Below are 24,147 nucleotides of genomic sequence, written 5' to 3' on the forward strand. Positions count from 1 at the left end.
AAAATGAACAGTTAAAAAAACAGATACAGTTATAAACAACAGAACATGTTTAAGTGAACTTTAATAAACCTAGTGAGGTAGAAGCAGAATCTCAGTAGATGTTGTTTTAACAGACTGCGATGACAAAATCCAAACAAGCGCTTTATTGTGGAGTGACGCATAACCAACCAACTCTGAAGCTCATCAAGATCTCCTGTTTTCATAGAATCCTGTGGTCTCGTTCCCGTCTCACTCGACTCACTCAGTTCTTCAGGGGGACCCACATCCTCTCACCTAAGAGAACCCCCATGCACCTTTGTAGAACTTTATTTCACAGAAATTAGACTGCTGCACATTTAAACTGGCCTGACTCCATCAAAATTCAGAACCAATTGTAAAAAATACAAATAGTGATCCAACTCCTTTGAATGTTTCTGAAATAACTTAAAAAGCTGCTAAGTGTGTTTTGAAATTTTAGGTCATAATTGAAGCTGGGTTTATAGGACTCGGCTCAGCTGGAGGTTACGCACCTGAGACCACAGGAGTGCAAACTGCTTCTACATTCAAACACATGTTTTGGGTCAGGCGGTTCTACGGAGTGTCACCTTGTCTTTGGCTCTCACTCGTCAATACGCCGTGTTTATTATTGCAATCGAAGACCAAAATGTTTTTGACAATATTTTCTATGCAGAGCCACTTGACTACACACAGTACCGCAAAATCCACCGCTATATGGCATCTCACAAAGCGTCCATTTTTCCACTTCCTGTCAAATGAGACACCGTATATTCATTTATAAGTGCGGTCATTTTTCCACTTCCTATCAACTGTGACATTTAATATATAGTTATAAAACCGCATGGCGGCCTTCAGGGCAGCCAGTTAACTTCAGGAGGGGTGACATGCAGATCAGCAAGCTCCTCCTCAAACATTGCATCAAACGCAATCTTGATGCGATGTGCTGCACTGAGGCTCTTTGACACCTTGGAAGGCATTTGGCCTGTGTGTCATCTCACTCGAGCAGACTCCTTCCTGACACAGCAGTTCTCTACTTTGAAATGGGTCGACAGTGGATTTGCATCCTGGCAACGCTGTTGTTTCACAACAGTAAGTAAATGTGACCTGAAATATTTTTACTGTGATGAGAAACAGTTCTAACTTTGCAATTGTCTTCCAGGGTTAACTGTTGAAGCTGCAATAGAGCAGAAAAGCAAAGAAGGGCGGAAGGTTGAAATTCAATGCAGGCCCCCTGAGTTCGGTTCCATGGTTATGTGGTTCCGAGTATCGGACAAATACAACATAGATTTCCTGGCATCTTTCTCCAACAACGGCGTATTAAAATTAGAAAAGAACTCCTTCTCATCCATCTTCAAACAAAAACCCGGTGAGAACGTCATTAGTCTAAACTCCTTCAACAAAGGCCGTGACAGCGGCCTTTACGTTTGTGCTTCCCTAAAAAACAGCGAATTAATATTTGGCGATGTCACCCGACTGACAGGAGGTAAGATTTTATTTTTTTTAAGTTCCAATCATTTCAAGTACGATAATAATGGGACAGCATTTGATAATATAAAACTTGTTTTCTTGAGAAAATGTTGAAGCTCCTGCGGCCCCCACACTCAAACCCAATCCACCCATGAGCGTCTCGCCCTGTGCTTCTGTCAATGCTACTAAGCGAGGTACGTGACTAATGTCACTCTTGTGTCACTAAACTTCCAATCCTCTGTGGGTGAATACAAGGAAGTAACAATCGATAATCAATATCTAAACTAAAATGTATTTCTTGATTAGGTGACTCCATGTTGTGTAATCCCATCATACTGATTCCACTGTTGGGCAGTTGTGCCCTTCTGCTCCTACTCATCGTCATTATCATAGTGTACTGCAATCGTAAGTTCCTTTGAATATGTCCAAAATGGAAGTGGCAGTCCTCAAGGAGGCTATCACGTCCCATTTTAATTTTGATTTTATCCTTTACATGTTGAGAAATGTACTCACTTTATTGTTGTATAGCAGTGAAATGTTTTTTTTCCCCACCCCAGGTATGAGGACACGCAGATGCCCACATCATTATAAAAAGAGGTATGTTGTTTTTAGAATTTCACGATGTCAAATTCTGATTTCAACCGTGGCCCACATTTTAGACATGTTTACGACCACCAAACATCACAATGACATCAGCTGAAAATGTACACTGTTCATATCAGGAATGTGAATTCATGATATGAGAGAATACATAGTAAATAAATTTTAAATTCTACTCGGGTATAATTAATGGAAACATGTCATTCATTTGAATGGCTCCATAAAGTAATATTTCGGAATTAAAAGACATATACATCTTTAATATTCCTTGTCAACAAAATAACATTTGAAAGACTTTGTAATGACAAAAATACTGATATAATAAAATTAAATAGAAAAAAAACAAAACAACAGCTATTTATACTCAAAACTATCTCAAAAACTTGTTCAGCCAAGTGAGCTTTTCCATCTTTTTCAGGGTGCAGAAGAAAACGGCTCCTGGAAAACAATAACAACAGCAGCAGCAGTATTGATCTTTATACAACTCTAGAAACATTCTATTGTGATGACATATTTTAACAAAGCGTCACTGGATGCGTAAAAAAAAGCTTTTCAACAAAATTACGTGCTTAGCAGCTCCTATTTTCAACTCCAATGTGGTTCGGATTTAGCGGCAATGAGGATTTACAATGATTTTCTTTTATTTCTTAATAACTAAACCGAATGACGTTACTTTTTGTTGAAGAGTCAGTTTGTTGGGGTGTCGTGGTAAGTGATGAATGAATGTTAGACATGTACTGTACGCCAAGTATATTTCTTCATTCGGGTGAATATTTATCAAAATGTTTGTATTGTTTTGCATTTTCATTTTAGTATGTACATTTCTCTAAATTTTAAGGATTGTAAAAAAAGTAAAACGCTTTAGTTTGAGAATAATTTGATGTTCATTTCTGATTTTTATAACAACCGTTTTTTTTTACCAATACTGAATTCGAATTTATTTTTGAATTGTGTTTTTTTCTGGATTATATTATTTGCCAAAACATATTTTAGAATTCGTATGTTTGAGACAGTAGGTGAAATCAAAGAACATTTACGTATTTGAATTTTAAAAAATGAATCATTTGCATTGATGCGTTGTCATTGTTTTGTCATTAAGGGTCTGCAAAGAACCTATTTGCACATTACGTGCATATTATTTTAGAATTCCAAGAATTCTGATATTAGCCTAAAAAGAAAAAAGAGAACACTCATTTGAATTTTAATGAATCATTTCTTTATTTATGTTCATTGTTTTGTCACTATAATTCCAACAAACCCGCTCATTTGCATCACCATCAGTCATTCAGGATCCTGGCTAAAATATATAAACATTCAATGGTTTTAGCAAAATAAATGTTGAATTTAAGCCCACCGAAGTGAACAGGAAGTGGGCTGCTATACCATTTTGCAACGTGAAAAACCACCAAGTCAGGAGTTTTTGTTCCTGTTAAGGTGTAACACACACACACACAAACGGATCCCTTGCACCTAGAAAAAAAAATTCATGAAAGTTGTTCTAAACAGTAATTAGCCTTTCTCACATGAAGTAGTTCATGTGTTTTTCAAATTCCTTTTAGGCACAAATGGTGTGTAAAATATACATTGAGTGATTATTAGTATTTATTATATTTAATTAGTATTCCCATATCTAAAATATCTCACCTCTCAAACCCAAACAAAAACAGAGGGAGCCCTTTGTAAATCATACAGTGTTTTCTTATATCGAGAAAAATATTTTTTTGTAAGTTTTTTTTTACAGTTTGTTGTAAACACCACCTTTGTTTACAAAGTGCAATTGTGGACACCAGTACTTTTTACAAAATATATACCATAGACCCTACAGCTATTTCTTTAAAAAAAAAAAAAGTTATTTGCAAGGAAGAAGCCTCCAGGTTGAGCTTTGCATATTTGTATGTATTATCCAATATAAAAGCGAACAAAGCATCTTAATGGCACTTGAGCACATCTTGATCCAAAACAAACTGGATTTGCATAAAGCATTGCACAACATGTTAATACTATACACTCATTCCTCGCTGCTTGTGAAAGATGATAGCTCATGCGCCCGTTTTGTGACGTAGGAGAGCAAAAACAAGGTATGAGCATCACCTTTTTTTATCCACATTGACCAGCAAACTCATCCGATTTTTTTATTCTCCAGCATGTCTCGCTGCGCAGACAGAAACCGAAAGCTCCTCATCCTTGACTACAAGTGAAACCAGGCATAGTTTTATGTAAGTGTGTGCATGTGTGTGCGTGTTGTCATTCAACTCGTGTAGATCCTTGATTATTTATTAAAAATACAATCTCAATGCAGAGAGTAGGGTCCCCACTGGTGCGTCCTTAAAGGCCTCTGGAGGGCAAAGTGCACCAGCAACCTGCAACACACACTTGTCGGTTTATTTCCCTTACTAATTAAAAAAATTAAAAAATGTGCATTCGCCACAGCTTAAAGATACATTGATGATAAAAAAAAAACATTTTGGAAAATCTGAACTGTAACTGTTCATGCATCCATCCATCTTGCGAGTTTCTGTTTTGTGACGAGACCCTTTGACCCTGTTCTGTGAACGGGCTACATTTCCCCTTCATCAAGCGCATTTGATGACACCAACCTGACAGCGAGTTGTCTAGCTCTTCCTTCCTTGCTTTGTAGATGTCACTACGACATCAGAGCTTAGTTGACCAGAGAGCTGGTTGTCCACAGGAGGCTCTGATCCACGTTGTTTCTGGAAAAAAAATAGTCAGTTACAAAAAAAAGTAACACTGGGGGGGGGGGGGGGGGGGGGGGGGGGGGGGACCTTCTGCATACAATCATCAAACAGGCTTGATGCATTTCTATTAGGTGAAGCATACATGCGGCTGTGTGTGGCATCAAGCACAGACAGGCTTGCAAATAGTCATTTGGTGCGCTAAAAATAAATTCTGAGCATGCACCACGATCGTTGCTTACTTTAAACTTTGACTTTGACTTGTTCTTGCTCTGTCGGTAACACAATTAATTAACATTTAAGTCAAGCTAGGCAACCTCGGGGGAGGTTCAATGAAACACTTGGTCCTCATGACGGGGTGTTGAACATGAGACCACAAGATGGTGCTCGCTCACTTTTAAAAACAAACACATATTTGAAATGTTGACAATCCATAAACACATTATAACTTAGGGCTTGATAAAAATACCAGGTCCCTTTATAACAAGACACAGAGGGACAAATGAGTGGTGGGCACAAATATTGTAATGGTGTTTTATTTATGTTAAGAATATCCCATTTTACAATAGCAATTCTTAGTGTTTTACCCTCAGAGGCTTCGAGTCAAGGACAGGAGGTGTCAGCTCTGTGGTGGCGGCAACAGACGATGAGGCCGACGTGTTGAAATCGCCGGACAGCAGGTCCAAGGCCGTCTTCTCGTCCATAGACTTTGAACGGGGCACCAAAGAATACAAGGTGAATTTCCATATCCACACAACATGCATCATCTTGTTGGATTGTGCAAGGCTCTCACTATCTTTGGTTTAGCGTCCGCGATGGCCTTAGCTTCGGCCATTTTCTTTAAAAAAGAAATAAGGAAGATGATTAAAGTCACACTGATTTGCACACACTGAATAGTTGATTTAAACAATTGTGTACTTCCTCAGTTAGTAGCAAAGGTCATTCAACTGTCAACTGGGCTAATGCAGCTTTATTTGATGGCGTGTGGTACCTTAAGATCCTCCTCGGTGGGTCTGTACTCTGGTGGAAGAGTGTCGTCTCTCTCTCCCATTTTAATGAGCCTCTCTTCAACAGCCTTCTTCTCCTGCACACCAAACAAAAACATCAGGACATTTGTGTGGCTACTTTATCACGTCTTGTTTTGCTTATAGCAGTTACGATCCTAATTCTGCGAGTGTTTTTTTTCTCAGCGCCCACCTTGACAAGGTCTTTGGCAGGAACGGGGGCTGGCTGAGGGGCAGGAGTGATTTCCGTTATCAGAGTTTGGGATAGAGCATCCAGGGCGCCGTCGTCTCCTGCGGAAAACTGCACGCAGAAACATGCACAATGACAGATTGCAGAAAATAATAATATCAATAATCTTGATCACTTTTCTTTGCGTCTTTTTGCTGTTACCTGTGAGGCAGTTTTTGTGGGGGCAAAAGCAGCAGATTTCACTTTGGGGGCAGCAGAAGATGGAACAAAGTCTTCGGCTAAGGCATTCAGAGCAAAGTCTGCAGAGGACTAAGGGAGAAATAATTCAAGTAAGAATGTTTTCAAAATAGTCCAGTTGGATTTGTGTGTGGGATTTTTTTTCCTTTTGAATCCTTTTGAATTATTTTTGCATTGTTGTAATTTAACTCCATGTCACTAGAGGGACTCTCATGCATTGTCAAGAACTTGAACAAGGCAGGGGTGGACAGGAAGCCCTCAGTTTTTGATTGCGTCAAATGCCTTGAAACTAACTACCAGTGTTTAAGGTAAGATTTATTCGTGTATATTTTGGTTATCTTTATGAGTTATTTGCCATGTTGTTTGTTAAATAAACCTGCACATCTTAATTTTGGACTAAACCAACATAACTCTCTGTCTCTGTTTTTCAGCCTCAGGAATTGACTAGGGTTTAGTTAGTCAATTCACAACAGTGCTTCACAAATGTAGCAGCCAAGTTACCACCGAGACACAACAGAACCCAACATACATGCACAGGAGCAGCAGATGACGCGAGGACAGGAGCCTGTACAGCAGGAGCAGAAGAGGCGGTCAAGTCGCCAGATAGAAGGTCAAGAGCCTCGCTGGTATTCATCTTGGGCTGCAGGTATAAATTATCACAGCATTAGATTGAAAACTCTCAAATGCATCATAACATTTTTGATATCTGTGACCACAACCGGACAGTTGTTCCGATTGTGAGTACGAATCAAAACAATCACCAGCATCAAACACTCCAAGTGACTCTGATCATGTCATACCTGAGGCTTGGGGGCAGGCAGATTTTTAAGTTCCTTCTCATTGACCCTGTATTTTGGTGCAATGGATTCTTCCCTTTCTCCTACACGCACGGCCTCTTCCTCTTTGTGCTTAGCCTCCTATTAATAGAATACCAATAGTCACCCATTCTTTGTCAAACATCTTAACTGTATACAATGCATTTGATGCAATTGGTTCGCAAACTGAACAAAAATATCGTAATGCGTATTTCTTACGGAAACAATGTCCTCGGGTCTAAGTTTGGGGGGTTCCGGTCTTGGTTCTGATGCTGGCAATGTGTCACTAAGAGCACCGAGAGCATCCAGAGGCATGTAGTCACCCTGAGGAGACAAGGCTGGAAATTTAGGATACTTTTCATGATCAAAATTTAAACCATTTAAAAATTTTCCGATGTTCCGTGTTTGGTCTTGAACATTACCTCATCAGTTTTGGGCTTTCCTTGAGGCGGTAACACTGGAGGACAGTTTGACAGCTGAGGAAATACAAGAGAGAGTCTAGGAACACTGAACTGAAGACAGAAGGGTTGAGGGGACAGTGAGTCACAATTTGGAAGTTTTACCTGGGGTGCCTTTCTGCTCGTAGGAGGAAGCGGTGCGTGGACACCAGACGATTTAGTTGAAGTCAAAAGATCTTGAGCGGTTAACGTTTTTTTGGTCTGGAAACACGCATTTGGAATTGCAGTTTGTCAGTTTAAAACAAAAAAAGTTATTAAAAATATAAACGCAAAATAATAATTATCTGTAGTTGACGTCACCCGTTTGTTACCTGTGCTGGGGCAGCTGAGGAGCTTGTGAATTCTCCAGACAAAAAGCTTAACGCCTCATTGGTATTCAAAGAAGGCTACAAGAGACACAAAGGGCAACATTTGAGAACCACCAACTGTTGTGCCCAATTTTTGTTGCTAGTATAAATATCAAATGAGATATCTTCTTTGAACTCTTCAAACGGCTGCTGGTCAAGACTCACCTCAGGTTTCGGAGCGGGAAGTTTTTTAAGTTCCTCTTCATTGAACCTGTACTTTGGTGCAATCGAGTCTTCTCTCTCTCCTACGAGAACAGCGTCCTCCTCCTTGTGTTTTTTCTCCTGTTATAAAGAAAGAAGTAAATAAAGTGTTCATGCCTGACCACTGAAAAAGTGCTGATGGTTGTCATCCTACAGAGACAATATCTTCAGGTCTGAGCTTGGGGGCTTCAGGTCTTGGTGCATCTTTTGGTAGAGTGTCACTAAGAGCGCTGAGTGCATCTAGCGCCATGGCACTGCCCTGAGGAGAGAATTTTAAAAAAATGGAGCTCTGTCTATTATGATATGTTTATTATTATAGATAGGTTCAGATCTGTTACCCTAAGAGGCTCGGGTGCACCAGGACACACACTGATGGTTGGAGCAAATGTAGGGACTTCAGCTTTCTGCAAGAGTGGATGTTAAGCACTGATTGTCACTGCTGATATTTGTCTAAGATGTGGAGTGTACCTGTGTAGGAACTGTGGAGGAGGTCAAAAGGTCTCCAGAGAGGAGGTCCAGGGCCTCATTAGTGTTCAAGGTGGGCTGCGAAAAAAAAAGATGACATTAACTTGCGCATGATGTGCATTTGATGAAACTATAAATTGGATTTTTGTGGATAAAAAAAAATGAGAATGAATGTGAAGGTCACATAAGCCAGCACTTTGGCCTTGCAATCTATACGTTATGTGGTCTCACCTCAGGTTTTGGAGCAGGTACTTTTCTAAGTTCTTCCTCATTGAACCTGTACTCTGGTGCAATGGAATCATCCCTCTCTCCGACACGAACAGCGTCTTCCTCTTTGTGTTTTTTCTCCTACAAGGTGGACATGGTCACTGTGTGTGGTTAGCATACCGCCTGGATGCTTATGAAGATACAACTTTGAGATGTTTACCTACCGAGACAATGTCCTCAGGTCGAAGTTTAGGCTCCGGTTTGGGTTCCGATGTTGGCAACATGTCACTAAGAGCCCCGAGAGCAGACTGAGACATGGAGCCACCCTGAGGAGATAATTGGCTTTTAAGGAAGTGCCAAAGTGGGATGATTAGTGCAAGGAATCAAATGAATGGCCACTGACCTCATTAGGCTTTGTGTCCAGTCCAGCCTTCAGCGAAAAGTCCGAAGAGGCTTTTTCCGCCTGCATTAGTTTTGTAGAACCCATACACACCGTTTTCTAAGACCAGGAAACAAATGCTATTATGCTGATAATAGTTGCAAGCATGACACTGATGATTGGGGGGGAAATTTAGTTGAACAGTAGTGTTAGTTACAGTTTTGATTTTATACCTCGAATTGGTCAGGGGGAATCAAAGAATCCAACGAGAAGTTATCAACTTCCATCTTGGCTTTTTTATCAGCTGGAGGTTGAGTTGCTACTTTAGGCGCAGGGACGTCGACTTTCTGAAAACACCAACCACACACAGCAGGGAATGAAGTTGCTAGGCAAGATGCAAAAGAAGCGATGGAAATAATAAATCTGAACGTCTCTACCTTCGCGAGCGATGGCGCAGCATAACACGCGGCAGCAGATGAGGCAGCGGCTTTATCTTTTTTCTGTGTAGGGGAAATAATAATAATAATAATAAGTAAACATCCAAAAGAGCTTAAACCAAAAACTCTTTCTGACCTCCTGCATTTTGGGTGCAGTTGGAACAGTTGACGTCATGAAACCCGACGAGAGGGACTCCAGGGCCTCGTCTGTGCTGAGTGGTTTCTGAGGAAAAACGCAAAGTGTCACCATTAGCTGAGCACACATTTTCTTACAACAAGAAAAAGTAGTTGGCTTAGGAGAAAGAGCCATAAGATTCTTTTAACTCTCCACTAGAGGGCGTTTTTGACCACAAGTAAACAAAAGAACACAAACAGATCAGAAGTCAAGGAAAAGTACTGACACACCCTTAAAATTCCTTTAAGAGGCAAAGCAGTTTGAAATAGACTACCTGGAATTACACGTGTAACACAAAACTTAAAGCGCATTCAAAACACTAAAGCTTAAAATCACAGAACTCACATGGGGGAAAAGTGGGTGAGATCATGAGACGAAAAAAAGGGAGTGCCTTTGCAACGCAAGACGGCAAAGTGGGAGTGTGCTAAATTGGAAATGAGGCTCAGATGACCACCAGAAAGGAAACAGACGGGTGAAGTGAAGGGCGAACGTGGACATTGACCTGAATTTTATTGAGTCACTGTTTGGACATTCAAAACTAAACGGAAGAAAATGTGAGGATTGTTGAGGAATTGTTATGCAGATGGAACTAAGGGGTCAAGGTCATCCCTGAACAGATGAATTAATCTATTTAGGTGTGTGTTTTAATGCTTTTGTTCATTTGTGAATGTCGGACAAGAGCCAACAAGATCCGGTAGGGAAGGAGGCAGAGAAGGTTCTGTACAGCTTACAAAGACAACACCCAGTCAACACCGCAATGCAACATTCCTCAGGCTAGTGTGTTTCAGTGTCTCTCCTAACTTTGTTTGCACTTAAAAATGAAAAAGGTGGCCACTTACGGGGACATCTTTAGGTCTGGTGTCTGCAGGAAGTGGAGCCTGAAAATTAAAATTGTATGCAGTTAAAAAAAAAAAAAAGAATAAAGAAAATCCAATGATCAGTTCATGATTTATATTATATCTATATTATTATTTTTGTTGTTAATAAACCATAAGTATTTATTTCTTTGTCAACCTGTTTTAATGAGCATTATTTTTCAATATTTATAGTAGTATTGTATACACGTGAATCTAAATAAGTTAAAATATTTCACTTGAAAATTGTATTTTGTTTAATAGTTTAATAACAAACAAAAGAGTTAAATACAAAAAGTCAAACTCAAAGAACAGAGCAGTGATGCAGACCGCTTCAGCTACAAACGTTACTCTTGACCTGCTGCAACTGACCATATTTTCAAATCTGTAACCCGGGGGCAGCGTTTCGTCTCTTTCTCCACATTTGGAAGCCTTCTCGGATGTGGCATCAGGCTGTGACACATGCAACACGCAGTTATTCACACCAGAGCCATGCTGCGCGTCAGTGGAATCACCTCTTTACAAAATGTACCTCTTTGACCTCGGGGCCGGTGAATATGGGTTGCTTAGGAACCGGATCAACAGATGGGAGTATACTAGCCAAGGCGTCAAACGGATCTACGGCGGGTGTCTGCGCATGCCACACAATTGAGCGTACTGGAGCAAGCGACACAGCAACATGCTAGCCAGAGCAGATAAATGCCTCTTTACCTCTTTGGCGCCGATTGTTTCTGTTTTGGGACGTACTTCCACTTGCACCTGAAACCAAGAATGTTAATCAATGCGTAGACCTTTGCAACACGCAGATTGTTGTCAGAGAGGGACAGCAAAAACCCAAGAACGTAAACAAACGCCAACTCAAATACAGCCCAGAGCATCATTTTACGTAGACTGCTTTATGTTTCTTGCTAAATCAAACGAGCAAGTATACCTTGGCCCTGTCTTTCGGCGAGCCTTTAGATGCCGACAAGGCAGCGTTAGCTGCTGCTGTAGTCGCCGCTGTTCCAGTGGCAACAGTGGAAGACTTTATAGTGGAGACAGGTGACGTCTACAAAACAAACCATCCCGTAAATTCAGTCAAAAGCTCCAAAAATTTAACAATGTCTCAGAATAACGTTGGATGCATAAAGCAACATATCACCATCACCCAGGGAGCTCCAAAGATGAAACGGTTACCTTGGACATCATTTTGGGACTGCCCCTCGTCCCAGACAATGTCACGTTGACAACAGTTGAGCCGGCAGACGACATGTCAATAACAGTGGGCTTGGTGTTAGTCTATAAACCAAGGAGCAAGTGCTTAATGGACACCGTGGGGTTATTTTTGTAGGCAGCTCAAAAAGCTTGGAGGAAAGCCTTCGATCCCAAAAGTGAAGACAGCAAAGAAACGGTGTGCTAGAGCAAAGACTGTGACAAAGATCACGATGTCAACACGGCCGAGGCGGCACACAAAGAGAAGCCAGTGAATGGCATCCAGACAAGCGAGCGACACCATAAAAAGGAAGCCGGTAGTTCCAGTCATACTGCAGCCGAGCCCGTTTGCTTCACCCGTTGCCCGTCTACCTGGGCTTTAGCTGTAGGAAGCCCCTGCCCCGCTGTCTTGATGGAAGTACTTGCTGAGCCGCTACCACCTTTGGCTGTGGTAATGCCGCCAGACTTTGAAGCCATGGCGGATCCTGATGATGCCTTCTGAAAAGCACCGGGAGCGAAGATGTCCATTTTTATAGCTTAGGGATTGCACGTAGCACCTTTGGGCTCCCATGGCAGTAATGAATCGGATTTAAGGTGCTCATCAGCGAGCGTTAGCAGATGATTTGTCTGCTACAGACAGATCTAAATCGGTGTGTTTCTGGATTATTACATACCCGTAAAGCTGGTTATTTGAGGTTCATACTCAAGACAACCTATTAGCCAAATGATTAGTGTAAAATTTTGTGTAATGATTTGTGTAATGTCGGTATCTCCCAATTCTTACAATATGATCTGACCAGCACCTCTTTCAGTTCGTATTTAGCTACTATGACAAAAAAAACATGCATGGTCATGGTAGAATTATGAGTTTAGAGAGCTAATCATGGAATTTTGTTTTTATACATGATGTGTTTACCGTGTCTGTCATTAAAAAAGGGTGCAAAGGTCACCGCCCAAAAATAAGACTCACTTGTTAAAGATGTTGTAAAACACGTCTATAAATGACAAAAGTACGTTTAAAAAAAAAAAGAAAATTTCAAGCTGAGCAAAGACGAGACACACAGAAAGGGACTTGGGACTTTCCAAAAATCAAAACAAGATTGAAGTGCTGCAGAAAATACTTTGAGCCAATCATTCAGCAAACTAATCTATAGCAACACAGCACATACCATACTTGTATAGCCAAGTAAATATGCAGAACCAGACTGACTACGACAGATTATTTTATCTAAGCCCTGGACTTGACGGCAGCACTTAAAAAAAAATTATAAATTCAGTAAAAATTCTATCAAAGGGTTAAAACTCTTCCAGTTGACTGCAAAACTGGGCGTTACTTTCACACGCTCAACTGTCACAAAAGGGATATTTTATTTTCCAAGCTGAAGCTCTTCCCTTTTTCAATTTAAGACATCGGTATCAAAACATTTGCTACTGAAACAGGAAAAGCAACGACAATACCACACAGTCCGCATACCAGCGGGGTCAAAGGTCACAAGACAATAATCCTCTCACTGCCAATGGTGGATTAGCACATGGAGAAAGTGACTTTTGAGATAAGATCTCCGTTGTGATTAAAAAGCAACTTTTGATACCTCGAGTTGAGATGGCGTCGTAGTGGAGACCTGAGCTGCTGGTTTGGGCGTGTCCTGTCTGTGCTGCGACTGCAAAGAGACACACACACACGCAGGCCAGTTAAGCATGCAGGAAGAAGAAAAAAAAAACCACACAATGCTTCAAAAGGATCATAGGGTGACATTAAAAAGCAGAAAGCTGTCACACGACGGCAGATAACTTCAGTCCAACCCAGTGTACTGTGAGAAGATCTAACCCGTCCAATTCAACTCTTTGTAGAACTTGTTTTGTGTCCTGCAAAACGAAACCGCTGTATGCTGAACTCAACACTTAAAAATGAAAATAGTGGTTTTGGAATGTTTGCAACCTGAATCAAAACATCCAACTTCTCAAATATCATTATTCCATTTCTAAGCAGTCTTTTAGTGAGTGAACCTGTCAAACTGGCTAGTTTGTTTGTTTTGTGATTAGATGCTAAATGTAGCTCACTTGAGAAGCAATAGCAAACTTCCACATAGGAAGTTTGCAGCTAGCCCAGTCCCTACCTCTGCGAACAGTGTGACTCCACTATTTCCGTCTATGGTAGTCACTTGACGTTAAAATATTTCAAGCTATTCTTTTGAGCGAAATGTTTCTGTCGCAATATTGCAGACATCTGGAGGGGGGGTGCGACTACCACTTGACACACACCATCAGTGATTTCCTCACAGACCGGTGTTGCATGTAACACAAAGTGGACCACAAGCTTGGTCATAGCACGCAAATCACATGTGTTGCTCACACTCGCTTTGCCTCGACGACAACAAAACATATCCGTGTATTGTTTGTCACTTTTCTAATTTGCGCTAGATATGATGAGAGACAAATAGCGCCGATTACAGAGAACCTAATGAAGTGAGCGCACCCAACAACCAGAGCGTCACCCTGCCACATGGTTAATCATGTGGTTGTGGCTATTGCAGTAAATAATAGTGTTGCTAAGTTACCAAAAACAATGCTGACTGAACTACAGTGAGAATAAGAGACAACAGGCTGCAGTATTTTCATTATGATGGGTTAATGTTGAAAAGGTGATAAAGTATGATACTTGATGATATTGATATGATATTATTTATCAAGATGTTTTGACACTATGGAACTTTCTAGTTTTTGTGCCATTTAATTCAAAGGGAAGTTGCCTAACAGGATTCGGTGACTCATTTGCCTTTTGGTCATACAAGTGTTCAAATAAAGAGGTTTCCTAACACATGCTACCTTGAGTTGTCCATTCAAATGTTAACTTTTGGGAAATCCTTTGCAACTGAGTCGTTGAAAGGCTTGCAATATATGTGGAACATTCGGTCAAAACATCCACTCGATCAAGTCCGGGGGGGGGGTCAAAGTTCAATCCCACTTCCTTAACAAGATGTTGATAGACACTTTTCATTCAGATAATAATGAGTGACGATGACAGTAATAGATGCACTTATGTAGAAGTTTCAACCTAATGACTTCAACAGTGAAATTACAAAGGTGACAATATTCTCATGCCAACAAGGGAAGAGAAAAAATGGGGAGGCTCCGGTTTCGATGGGTGTGATGGACTGATCACACGTCAGCTACAGAAAAACACAACAAGAGGAAAATGGGGTCAGTGCACAAACAATGCAGTAGGCCCAGGCAGGCCTTACCCGACTTTAGTCGAAGCTCAAGCATGTTTTGATAAGTGATGACTAATCTCGGGCTCCGCCCCTCCAAACCACAGACCCACGACATATTCAAATTTGCACGCCAGCAGCTGCTTCTTGAGGTTCTGCCTCAATTTTAAAATAGAACAGACAACCCAAGGAGAAGGGAACTGCCGTGTGCATCATCACAGTATCAAAGGTGAGGATAACAGCGGAAAGAGAGGAGACGAGTGAAGTTAATGATGCATGGGCTAGATTTCATTCCCGATGGAATACTGCTGTGTCAGAACTCAAAAGGCTCAAATGTCTACTGTACAACAATGCAGCATTTTCCAACCTTCTCTGTGTGTTTTACCCTTAGAATATCTGCCAGCACACCACCGAACAAAATGCCTCTTGCGTCTGAGTCGTTTCAGCGCACTGTGACAATCGATGATGGTCTCAGCCAAGAGCATTTTTGCCCAAGTTTGAAAAGGGACGATTTCCTTGTGGAAGCAGACATTTTAACGACACGCAGGGACTTGCAGTCTGCCAAAGTGTATTATTAGTCATACTTTGATCATTAATAATACAATGAAAACACATTCTAAGGACGCACAATAGAAAAGGTTTTGTGATACGATCATTTTCAACTACGGACTAAGCATGACACACAAGATATTATTAGAACATGACTGTCGTGTTGTTTACTTGGACAAGTCTGAGAAAGCTACTTTCCAACCTTGATAGCACAACACACACAGTAAAAGCTCATCTGAAAGAGGACTGTTAACAGAATATCCAGACGAGAACGTAAGAAGCGTTGACAGGTACCAGTCAGGAAGTCCTTCTGCACACATTTACCAAAGACAAATGCATTCCCCTTACATACCATAATTTTCTTTTGGAATAATATCCTGAATTTAACTTGTATTCGCGTCCAAGATGTTATCTTCAGGCTGAATCACCTTAGATCCTCTCTCTGGAGTAAACAGTTTTAATCCACATTCATGCCCATGCAGACTCACACACACAGACACACACACACACTACACACACGCCCAACCGAGTGCTAACTTGTTGCTCCACCCTCTAGGAAGTGCACAACAAGCTGGCATGTCTGTCAGTCAGGGCCCGCCCCTTCACCCTGAAGCCCAACTCCGTCAGATTGGACAGTCGAACCAATACAGACCCGCCTACTTGCCACTGCCTGCGTGGGAAAAAAATAAAAAATCAACTAAGCTTTTGGGTAGGCACGTGCAGGGCTCTAGAAATATGGGACGCGCAGTTCCATAATCAACACGATGGACTACATGATTGGAAAAGAAGCCCTGCAGAGAAAGGCCCGTGCAGCCCGGCACCATCTGGGTGTGACTGATACACTCATTCCTCTGGAATCTCAACTGCACAGCCACTCCAACACAGACTCTGTGTGTGCATTTAGAAGAAAGAGAAAAGAAGGAGGCGGATCCAATCACATGTTGTCATGACCCAACCCAAACACAACATGGCAAGGGAACAAAAAGATCCATTTAAAAAAAATGCAAAAAATGGACGCAGGAAATAAAAAGACATGTGGAGATCAGACATATTTCCGCTGGCCTGTGCAGAACTTCAAAGCATGTGCGAATAACACACGGGAAACTTCCGGTCAGTAGTCAGATGTTATGTAAGAAGGACCAGGAAAAAAATGAAACCTAGGCTTCCTCTGCTACGCATGCTGCCTGCTCTTGACAGTTAGTTAATCCTTTTAACTAGTCGAGTGACTCGAGAAGGGATTGCTGTGGAGAGCAGCGCCTTCTTGTGTCTAATAATACTCGCAACACTCAAGTGGCAATAAGGAAGAGGCGCTCGCTCCTGTCTATCATCTCACACTTGGGTGCTATTTTTTCCACGCGGAGAAAGGTGGGTTGCTGCACACAACGTCAATATTGTCCACATCTGTCATTGTACATACAATTTTTGGATTTGAACTCGTGTCGACATCCCGAAAGTATGATCACATGAATATACTTGCCTCAAACGTATCTAGTAGTTTAAATTGTTGCCTAGGTTGCACAGGAAATTTATGGAAATTCCTTTTCCTACAACAGGCTTCTTCTGGTGTCCTGAATTATTCCACACCTTTTAAAGAGTGATAACCAAATCAGCTTTCTGGTAAGAATATTTGTGTTTGATTATCTGAGAAGAGCAAATCTGCTTTAACAGCTCCACTCTCCCGATTGAGGCAACAAAACGTCTCGTTGTGCTTTTTACCCAGACAAAGAGCATGTGTGTCTCAGAAAGCCAACATTGCATGCTTGGACTGGATACAAATGCCTTACTTGGTCACCCCTAACAACACTTATCTCTATTGTCGAATAATGAACCAAAGCAGACCTTGGCCCCACCCGTACAGAGCTTGTTATCTGAAAGTTTTTTAGAGCCAGACACTGGCAGCCTTGCACTATAGAGGTGGAATACTTCAGATAGTATAATAGAATTATAATAAATAGTTTGAGCGAAGAGTGCAAAAAAAGCCACTTCTGCAGAAGAACCTGGAATTGTGTTAATGAGAAGAAACATTCAAAAAGTGACTCAAAATGGCAAACAAAGATCATTTCATGTCAAAAACTATCTTGTAAAGCATTGCAATTTCCTACAGGTAGACCAAAGTATATGTGACCAGGAAGTGAACATTTTATATGAGTGTGCATGCCTTGACATGCAAAGCCAAAGATTGCACAAACAGCAATATCATCACATTTCTGGTCTTCCATTGCGGCTAAAAAAGCAAAAGTAGAAATATTTTGTATCTTTTTAGCGTCAGTTTTTCATTCATGTTGCCAACTCTAAGGCCCACATAATCATGAAAGCATGACTGCATCGAGCAAGGAAATTTCTCCAGTTTCCATGCGCATCTACGTTCTCCGGCTTTATGTGCCCTTTGCACTGCCTTCTTTAAATGTATCCCACCCCCCCTCCTCTAGTTTACTGTCCTTGACTTCAACTTAGACTCTCACAGTCAGGCTATCACTTTCCGTAAACCCCATCGAGCTTTTAATGAGCTCAAGATATTAGGTTCGGACTTGTCAGCAATTGTGAAAAGTAGTGAATCATAATCGCACCACTGACAACAACTTGTGTCACATTCATGTGTTTATGTGGAGTCTCAAACCAAGAATGACTTTGTTGCATTTTCTAGAAAGTGACTGGCCTATTTTTATTTCCTCTCAGGACAAACAGCTGCTTGCAGATGCAAATAGAAAAGAGGAACAAAAAGAGCACGCTCCATAAAGCACTTCAACAGGTAAGCCCTTTAAAGCCTGGGAACTTGATTTTACATGATAAACAAAGCAAAAGCCACCAAGCAAAATTTGGATCCAAAGGCAAATTGACCTTGAAGTCTGCTTGAGTCCTGTGCAATTATGTACAACCACATTCAATGCAAATCATTATAATTTTCTCCACATGAAAAAGTGTGTTGCATTTCTCTTTTGCATACATATGTTAATCTTATCCATTCAGCAGACTCCTCTTTGTCTATTTTAAGCTTTGCTGCATATACATACTTGACATAAGCAACTTCAAATAGGAGGCTATTTATTGATGATTGATGTTCAGTAAGCAGACACGGTGTGACAAATTTGCAGCGACCTACACGTGACACAGGCTAACCGGCCCGGCTGATTCGTGCTGACGGAATGATGTGATTTGCTGATAAAGGACACAACTTGTCAATCAAAAGCGAACCTCAAACTAATTGAAATGTAAACGTTTATGGACAGATTCCATTTGTGATTTCTGAAATGGTATCCATAGTGGCAATATTGATAAGAGTTACTTATTAATTCGAATTTTCAACTGTGTTGTCATGAATGTTATTTTAGTAAATGAAAACTTACAAAACAACAGAAAGAAGCCCAAACTAAATACGTTACAAACAAAATGTTTTTGAAATGAAATGAACTAATACTGATCAAGTAAAATGGAGCATTAAAAATGAAATAATAAAAAGAAAAGAAAACTAATAGAAGTCAAAAGAAAAGAAAAAAAACGATCATGAAAAATGTAAAACTATTACAACTCGATTGTGATACAATCAGTCATTTGGGGCAACGTCAGTATGATAAGTTACTTGCTGATTCCCTCCCCTATAATATACAGTAATAAAAAAACAAAGGTGTAATCAACCTGTAATGGCTCTACGCTTCTCTTATCTGTGGACTTTGCTCTTGTGCATGTGCCAGCTAGACATATTTTCCCAGAGGCCGTTTCCTTTCCTTGTAATGAAAATGCTCCCAGACCAGTGGGAATCGTGAAGCCAACCTGAGCACAACAAAATTCCGATGAAGAGGATGAACACTCCTGCCTGGCAGTCGCACGTAAACAAACAGACTTGATAATGAAGAGTGACAGCGGAATAACCAAAGTACAGCTGTTGTATAATCCCTTTTACACTCTAAAGTAGAAACCACTCTACGATTATATGTCACGATTTCAGGCTCCACAAAGAAGAAGAAAATATCATCTTAAAACCAGCCACACACCCATTTAGATTGTTCAGCACATTATCACATGAGAATGCTATTTGGGCGAGACGCAGAAACTCTCCAAGGACTCAAAGCATTTTCCTAAGTATCAACAATCAGTGCGAAATGGAACAAAACAGAAACACACACCTTGTGTGCCTCGACCAAACAAACGCAAACACTGAAGGCCTTGTCCCAGCTTTGGCTTAATATATGACTGCTAGGAAAGAAAAAAAAAACATTCCGCTTGCAAGGCCTGACCAAGAGCTCTACATTCCACAAATAGGGAGCGAGGTCTGTCTTGGACTGTTGCCAGTGCAGTTTTCCTCTGCGAGACCTTTTCTCCAAGTGAGGCAGTAAAAGACGAACTACCGGGCAAGAGTTGTGTCTTTCTCTTCGCAGCTGATTCAAGGCAACAAAACAATACACACGTGGATACTTTCATGGCATGAGCACTCACAAACGCATTCGCTCACAGCGACACACACCTGCTCATCCACGGCAACATCCTGCAGGGTCGGGGTCTCTCGGGGACCTCGGATCCAGCTCAGTATTTGGCCCATGTTGGCTGATGGTGCCTCTGTGTGTGTATTGTGTTTGTCTGTCAATCCCTGGCGTGTCTGTCGGCTCGCAGCATGTTTCCAACACGCAGGGAGGGGAAAAGAGGGAGGGAGCAGAGAGGAAGGGGGCGTGGTGGGACCAGGGCGTGATGGGGCAGGAGATCGGCTAGGAGGGGGAGGCATGAGTCACAAGAGCCTGAGCTTGAACTTCCCGAGATTAAAAGAGAAGGGAGCTGAGCCGCCAGGGCCGGCATGCATGTACATTAGATGCATGTGTGCATTATATGTCATAATTCTTTAAACAAGGTCTCAAACGTTGTAGAAACTAAGCGTATACCCAAGATGCATGCACACACCCATTTTTATTTTCATATTCCTGCCTTAGGCGGTCACACGTGAACACACGCAGGTCAATCAACTGTTATAAAGGGAGCTTATGTAACTTCCCACTGACAACAATAAAGGGAGGCGGTAGAATGTAATTACACCTTATTGACGACATTTCTTACGTAGATTCACTAGACTAATATTTTTGTTTTTACAATAATATTTTCTATGTAGCTCCAGTAGTCTAAACATGGCAGTCTGACTAGAATACGAATTAAGTAGCAAAGTCCAGCCCATTTTTATACACCTCAAGGGGCGGCCATTTTGCCACTTGCTGTCAACAGAAAGTGACATCACAGTTTCTCAGGGTTTAGGTAACGTCTAATCATGATGCCATTTTTAGTCGACAGCATGTGGCAAAATGGCTTCCCGCCTGACATGGATAAAAACAGTTGGATTTGGCTGTTTAATACATATTCCAAAAACAATATCAAGCAGAATATCAAGTTTAGTCTAGTAGGGCGGCATACAATATATTATTGTTAATACTATTTTTTTTTACTTGACCTCCCCTTTAAGATATGTTGAATTACAAGTTTTGCAATAAATTGTCAGTGTTTACATCAGACATTAAAAAATGCTATGAAATGTATTCAATAACCAAATTATATTTTTTTCAACAGCCATGAGGTCATATACTGAGTGAATAAACTAACACAAACGATTATTACTAATGCAAACAAAAAGGGCTGTTAATGCTATGATTTGAACACCTACGCCAAGTGCAAAATCAGCATTGATATTTGTGTTATGCACATCGTGTGCATCTTCAGACCGTACTTGGGTGGAGTGTGTGCACAATACAGCTTTGGCATGAGTCACTGCGATAGAATCGCTATGCTGTCTTCTCATTAAAACCTTTCAGACTAGCTACTCCTGTTTGTGCAGCTGACATCAACTGCTCACTAAAACCTTGGGAGTCCAGGGACACCTTAGCATATATACCATAATGCTTTATGGGTCCTAAATATAAATGAGTGCACCCTGTGACATATTTGTAGCTGGAACATGAGCCACAGGGCTAAAACTCCAAAGTACTTTGATATACACCTTGCCAGTGGCTATTTAGGCACAAAGTGATCAAATAAATCCTTCCATAGAATTGTATATAGCATATTGAATTTAAATCTTGAATAATGCAGTTTATTGAATCAGTGTGTGTCCACAGAGAGCATGTTAACTTTAAAAACAAGGCATGTCATTACAAGTCACTTTACAATCCATTTGTCTTCGCTACGAGACAAACTGTGCATGACACACTCCCTGTCATGCAGACACGATCCACAGTGTCAAGTCGCTCAGCCTGTCAAACAAGCTGATGCACCATGGGAAACAATACAAACACAGTAATTAGCCAGGCTTGAGTTGGGATTTAATGAGATCGGACTTGCATGGGAAGACAGAATATTTTCTTCAAGTTTGAAGATAACAGTATGTTCAAAGACAAAAGTATCTCATACTCAGTCGTGAACCTATAAGCTTTTTCTACACCTCGAAATCAAGAAATTCCAATCACCGGAAGAACATGACTCACTTATGCAAAAGTAATTCAGGCAAGCATTTTGCTCAACACACCCCAGGTAAACTAATAACAACGACAACTTCATATTCCTTTTGTCTTCTTTGACCGGTGTGTCATTGATTTTGTGATGTAATTCTGGGTGTTACAATTAATGACTCAAACGTTGCAGAAATGTTCATTTTGCAACATCTGACACTAATACTCACAAACCCATGCTGGGTATTGTCTCAAAAGCTGAAATGTGATTTTTTTTTTTAAAATATACTTGCATGTCAGAGCAATGTATAAAGGTGTGAAAGTGTACAGGCGAAATAGTCACTCAACTAAAGACTAGACACACAGACAGACCCGCCTGTTATTTCAGAAAGTAGCATTTATCAGCATGAGCTTACGCGTGATTTTTTTCTGCAGCAGAGGGAGACAAACAGATCGAACATCATGCACTCTTAAGGATACATTGTGTCCTCATATCTGACCTGAAACAGAAAGATGGATGGATGGATGGATGGATGGATGGGTGGGTGGGCGGAAGTATGAATAGGGAAAATGTAAATAGTTGATAAACTGCACATGGTAATTCAGTTGTGTGCTATTCAGTTTGAACACTAGAGGGACAATGTAAAGCTACACAAAGAAATAAATGATGAAGAAGCATGTACAGTCTGGTCAATTTAAAAAGAGTAGGAATGAGAATTCCCTTACTACCTTTTGGTTACAATGACACAAAAAGTTGAATAACGCTATCAATAATGGATTTTTGGTATGATGCTTTTTCTATCCACACTTTCACTTGTATAGTTAAAAATGTATGAAAATTGAAACTCGGTCAATTTAGAAAACACCCTAAAATTCCATCAGTCCAGAAAGATACTGAAGAGTTATTGTTTGGCAACAGACTGTCAAGGAAAGAATTCAAGGGGAAATCTACAGGATGCTGTGTTTTCGACCCATTGTTTCCCCCCGCTTAATGAATTTAACACCAGAATAAATAAATTCACAATTTCACTCACTTACCAAACACACAGTTAGGCGCATGTTTGAAATTCAATTGGCTGAGCAAGAAGATAACACTTAAAAACACAAAACATGTTCATCTAATTATTAAAACAAGTTTTAAAAAAATATTTTGATGTCAGCAGTCCGAAACCCAGCAGTAATATCAATGCGTGAACAAAGTGCGTTAATCTCAAGAGAGCGTCTTCAAAGTACTTACAACATAGTTGTAGAAGGCTGCATATGCCATGAGGGCAGAGGAGGCGAAACACAAAAGAGGAATTAAAAGAGTCACCCAGAACTGGAACGCACTCCTTGGTGGACTTCTTTTTCTTGCACACTAAGCTTTATCATGCCACACCAAAACGTGTCTCGTGCCACTCCCAGCACATTAACAGACGAAGCTGTCTGTGCTCTTGCTTTTTGACTCGCTGGCCGAGTCACCTCAAATTAATTCTTTTCCAGCAGACTCTTCACACTTCCCGTCCCAGGGAACAATAGTCAACTTTTGTGTGCGTGTGTGTGAGTGCGTGCTTTATGCACCACCCCTCACTTTACCGGTACCGGTAGTATACCGTAGTTTCAGAGAAGTGAGCTGCGTGCGTGAATAATACGATAATACAGTTGTGCAAGACGCTTTTCTGCAGAAATGACACTTTACTGACTGCTCTCGCGTGTTATTCCGCGAGTAGTATTAAAGACTATTTAAAATGCGTCAAATAAAATGAGTCATCTCGCAAAACAACTACTTGAAGAAGAGATGGCGTTTGCATCTTCCTTCCTTCGTGTGATCAAATGTCAGTCGAAGCTTTCCTCACCTCCTCCGTGGCCGCTGAATGCTTGTGATGGCCGTGGTTTCTCCTCTTGTGTGGCATCTTGATGACAATTGAGTGAGTTGATCAACCGATGGACTTCTCGCACACAAAATGGGAATGCAGGAGAATCTGTTGAAACCGAGGAAAAAAAAGTTGCCCCTCCTGCTGGCACCACTTTTGTCAGACTTGATGATTTAAAGATGTTTGGCGCAGAAGTAGAATAGCTCTGTGTTTCTATGGGAGCGCCTGTATGTGTGCGACAAATACAGCAGGCATGGTTAATCTTATACACAAACGTAAATTCTTATTATTAGATGTCACATTTCAACCTGTTTGTAACCATATTGATCTACAAGGGGGGAAAAATACAAATGTTATTGGACACACCCACAAGCCATTTTGGTTTTTTTGTTGATGACTTTTA

The 24,147-nt window shown here is 40.9% G+C and overlaps 2 protein-coding genes and 2 long non-coding RNA genes across 25 annotated transcripts; 3 read left to right on the forward strand and 1 right to left on the reverse strand.

Moving 5' to 3' along the window:
* Positions 1 to 25: 25 nt before the first annotated feature.
* Positions 26 to 4,333, forward strand: cd8a (CD8a molecule). Of its 2 annotated transcripts, none has more exons than XM_061290367.1 (6): positions 26 to 1,086; positions 1,157 to 1,480; positions 1,569 to 1,658; positions 1,771 to 1,869; positions 2,022 to 2,061; positions 2,483 to 4,333. In XM_061290367.1, the coding sequence occupies exons 1-6, from the start codon at positions 1,038 to 1,040 to the stop codon at positions 2,514 to 2,516; spliced, it is 636 nt and encodes a 211-aa protein (XP_061146351.1). In that variant the 5' UTR covers positions 26 to 1,037; the 3' UTR covers positions 2,517 to 4,333. The 2 variants fall into 2 exon arrangements, with proteins under 2 accessions (XP_061146351.1, XP_061146352.1); XM_061290368.1 differs by having other exon boundaries at positions 1,581 to 1,658.
* cast (calpastatin) lies at positions 3,258 to 23,878 on the reverse strand. 21 transcript variants are annotated; one of them, XM_061290340.1, is made up of 33 exons: positions 23,727 to 23,878; positions 13,310 to 13,378; positions 12,090 to 12,212; positions 11,703 to 11,804; positions 11,458 to 11,574; positions 11,238 to 11,285; positions 11,059 to 11,157; positions 10,899 to 10,979; positions 10,512 to 10,550; positions 9,634 to 9,720; positions 9,498 to 9,560; positions 9,294 to 9,407; positions 9,085 to 9,180; positions 8,906 to 9,007; positions 8,706 to 8,822; positions 8,478 to 8,552; positions 8,348 to 8,413; positions 8,164 to 8,268; positions 7,974 to 8,090; positions 7,773 to 7,847; positions 7,567 to 7,662; positions 7,426 to 7,479; positions 7,223 to 7,327; positions 6,989 to 7,105; positions 6,718 to 6,828; positions 6,153 to 6,260; positions 5,955 to 6,062; positions 5,749 to 5,841; positions 5,551 to 5,595; positions 5,345 to 5,464; positions 5,000 to 5,029; positions 4,662 to 4,775; positions 3,258 to 4,424 (listed from the first exon to the last, which is right to left on the reverse strand). In XM_061290340.1, exons 1-32 carry the CDS (start codon positions 23,781 to 23,783, stop codon positions 4,677 to 4,679), a joined length of 2,838 nt encoding a protein of 945 aa, XP_061146324.1. In that variant the 5' UTR covers positions 23,784 to 23,878; the 3' UTR covers positions 3,258 to 4,424; positions 4,662 to 4,676. The 21 variants fall into 21 exon arrangements, with proteins under 21 accessions (XP_061146324.1, XP_061146323.1, XP_061146327.1 ...); XM_061290339.1 differs by having other exon boundaries at positions 12,090 to 12,215; XM_061290343.1 differs by lacking the exon at positions 23,727 to 23,878 and adding an exon at positions 23,129 to 23,410.
* LOC133161767 (uncharacterized) lies at positions 6,256 to 13,279 on the forward strand. Its single transcript, XR_009716126.1, has 2 exons — positions 6,256 to 6,496; positions 6,620 to 13,279. It is a non-coding gene; the product is annotated as an uncharacterized LOC133161767 (long non-coding RNA).
* LOC133161765 (uncharacterized) lies at positions 15,050 to 17,341 on the forward strand. The gene is made up of 3 exons (XR_009716124.1): positions 15,050 to 15,155; positions 16,032 to 16,840; positions 17,029 to 17,341. It is a non-coding gene; the product is annotated as an uncharacterized LOC133161765 (long non-coding RNA).
* Positions 23,879 to 24,147: the final 269 nt, after the last annotated feature.

This window comes from Syngnathus typhle, linkage group LG11 (genome assembly GCF_033458585.1).
Source record: "Syngnathus typhle isolate RoL2023-S1 ecotype Sweden linkage group LG11, RoL_Styp_1.0, whole genome shotgun sequence".
Classification (NCBI taxonomy): Eukaryota; Metazoa; Chordata; class Actinopteri; order Syngnathiformes; family Syngnathidae; genus Syngnathus; species Syngnathus typhle.

Excerpts from the sequence above, each read along its gene's own strand:
- cd8a (XM_061290367.1), top strand. The coding sequence starts at position 1,038 with ATGGGTCGACAGTGGATTTGCATCCTGGCAACGCTGTTGTTTCACAAC. Across the intron at positions 1,481-1,568 it reads TGTCACCCGACTGACAGGAG|AAAATGTTGAAGCTCCTGCG; the intron begins GTAAGATTTTAT and ends TGTTTTCTTGAG. Across the intron at positions 2,062-2,482 it reads CCACATCATTATAAAAAGAG|GGTGCAGAAGAAAACGGCTC; the intron begins GTATGTTGTTTT and ends CATCTTTTTCAG.
- cast (XM_061290332.1), bottom strand. The coding sequence starts at position 20,009 with ATGGGCCAAATACTGAGCTGGATCCGAGGTCCCCGAGAGACCCCGACC. Across the intron at positions 11,575-11,702 it reads GTCCCAAAATGATGTCCAAG|ACGTCACCTGTCTCCACTAT; the intron begins GTAACCGTTTCA and ends TTTGTTTTGTAG. Across the intron at positions 7,480-7,566 it reads CGAGCAGAAAGGCACCCCAG|CTGTCAAACTGTCCTCCAGT; the intron begins GTAAAACTTCCA and ends GTATTTCCTCAG.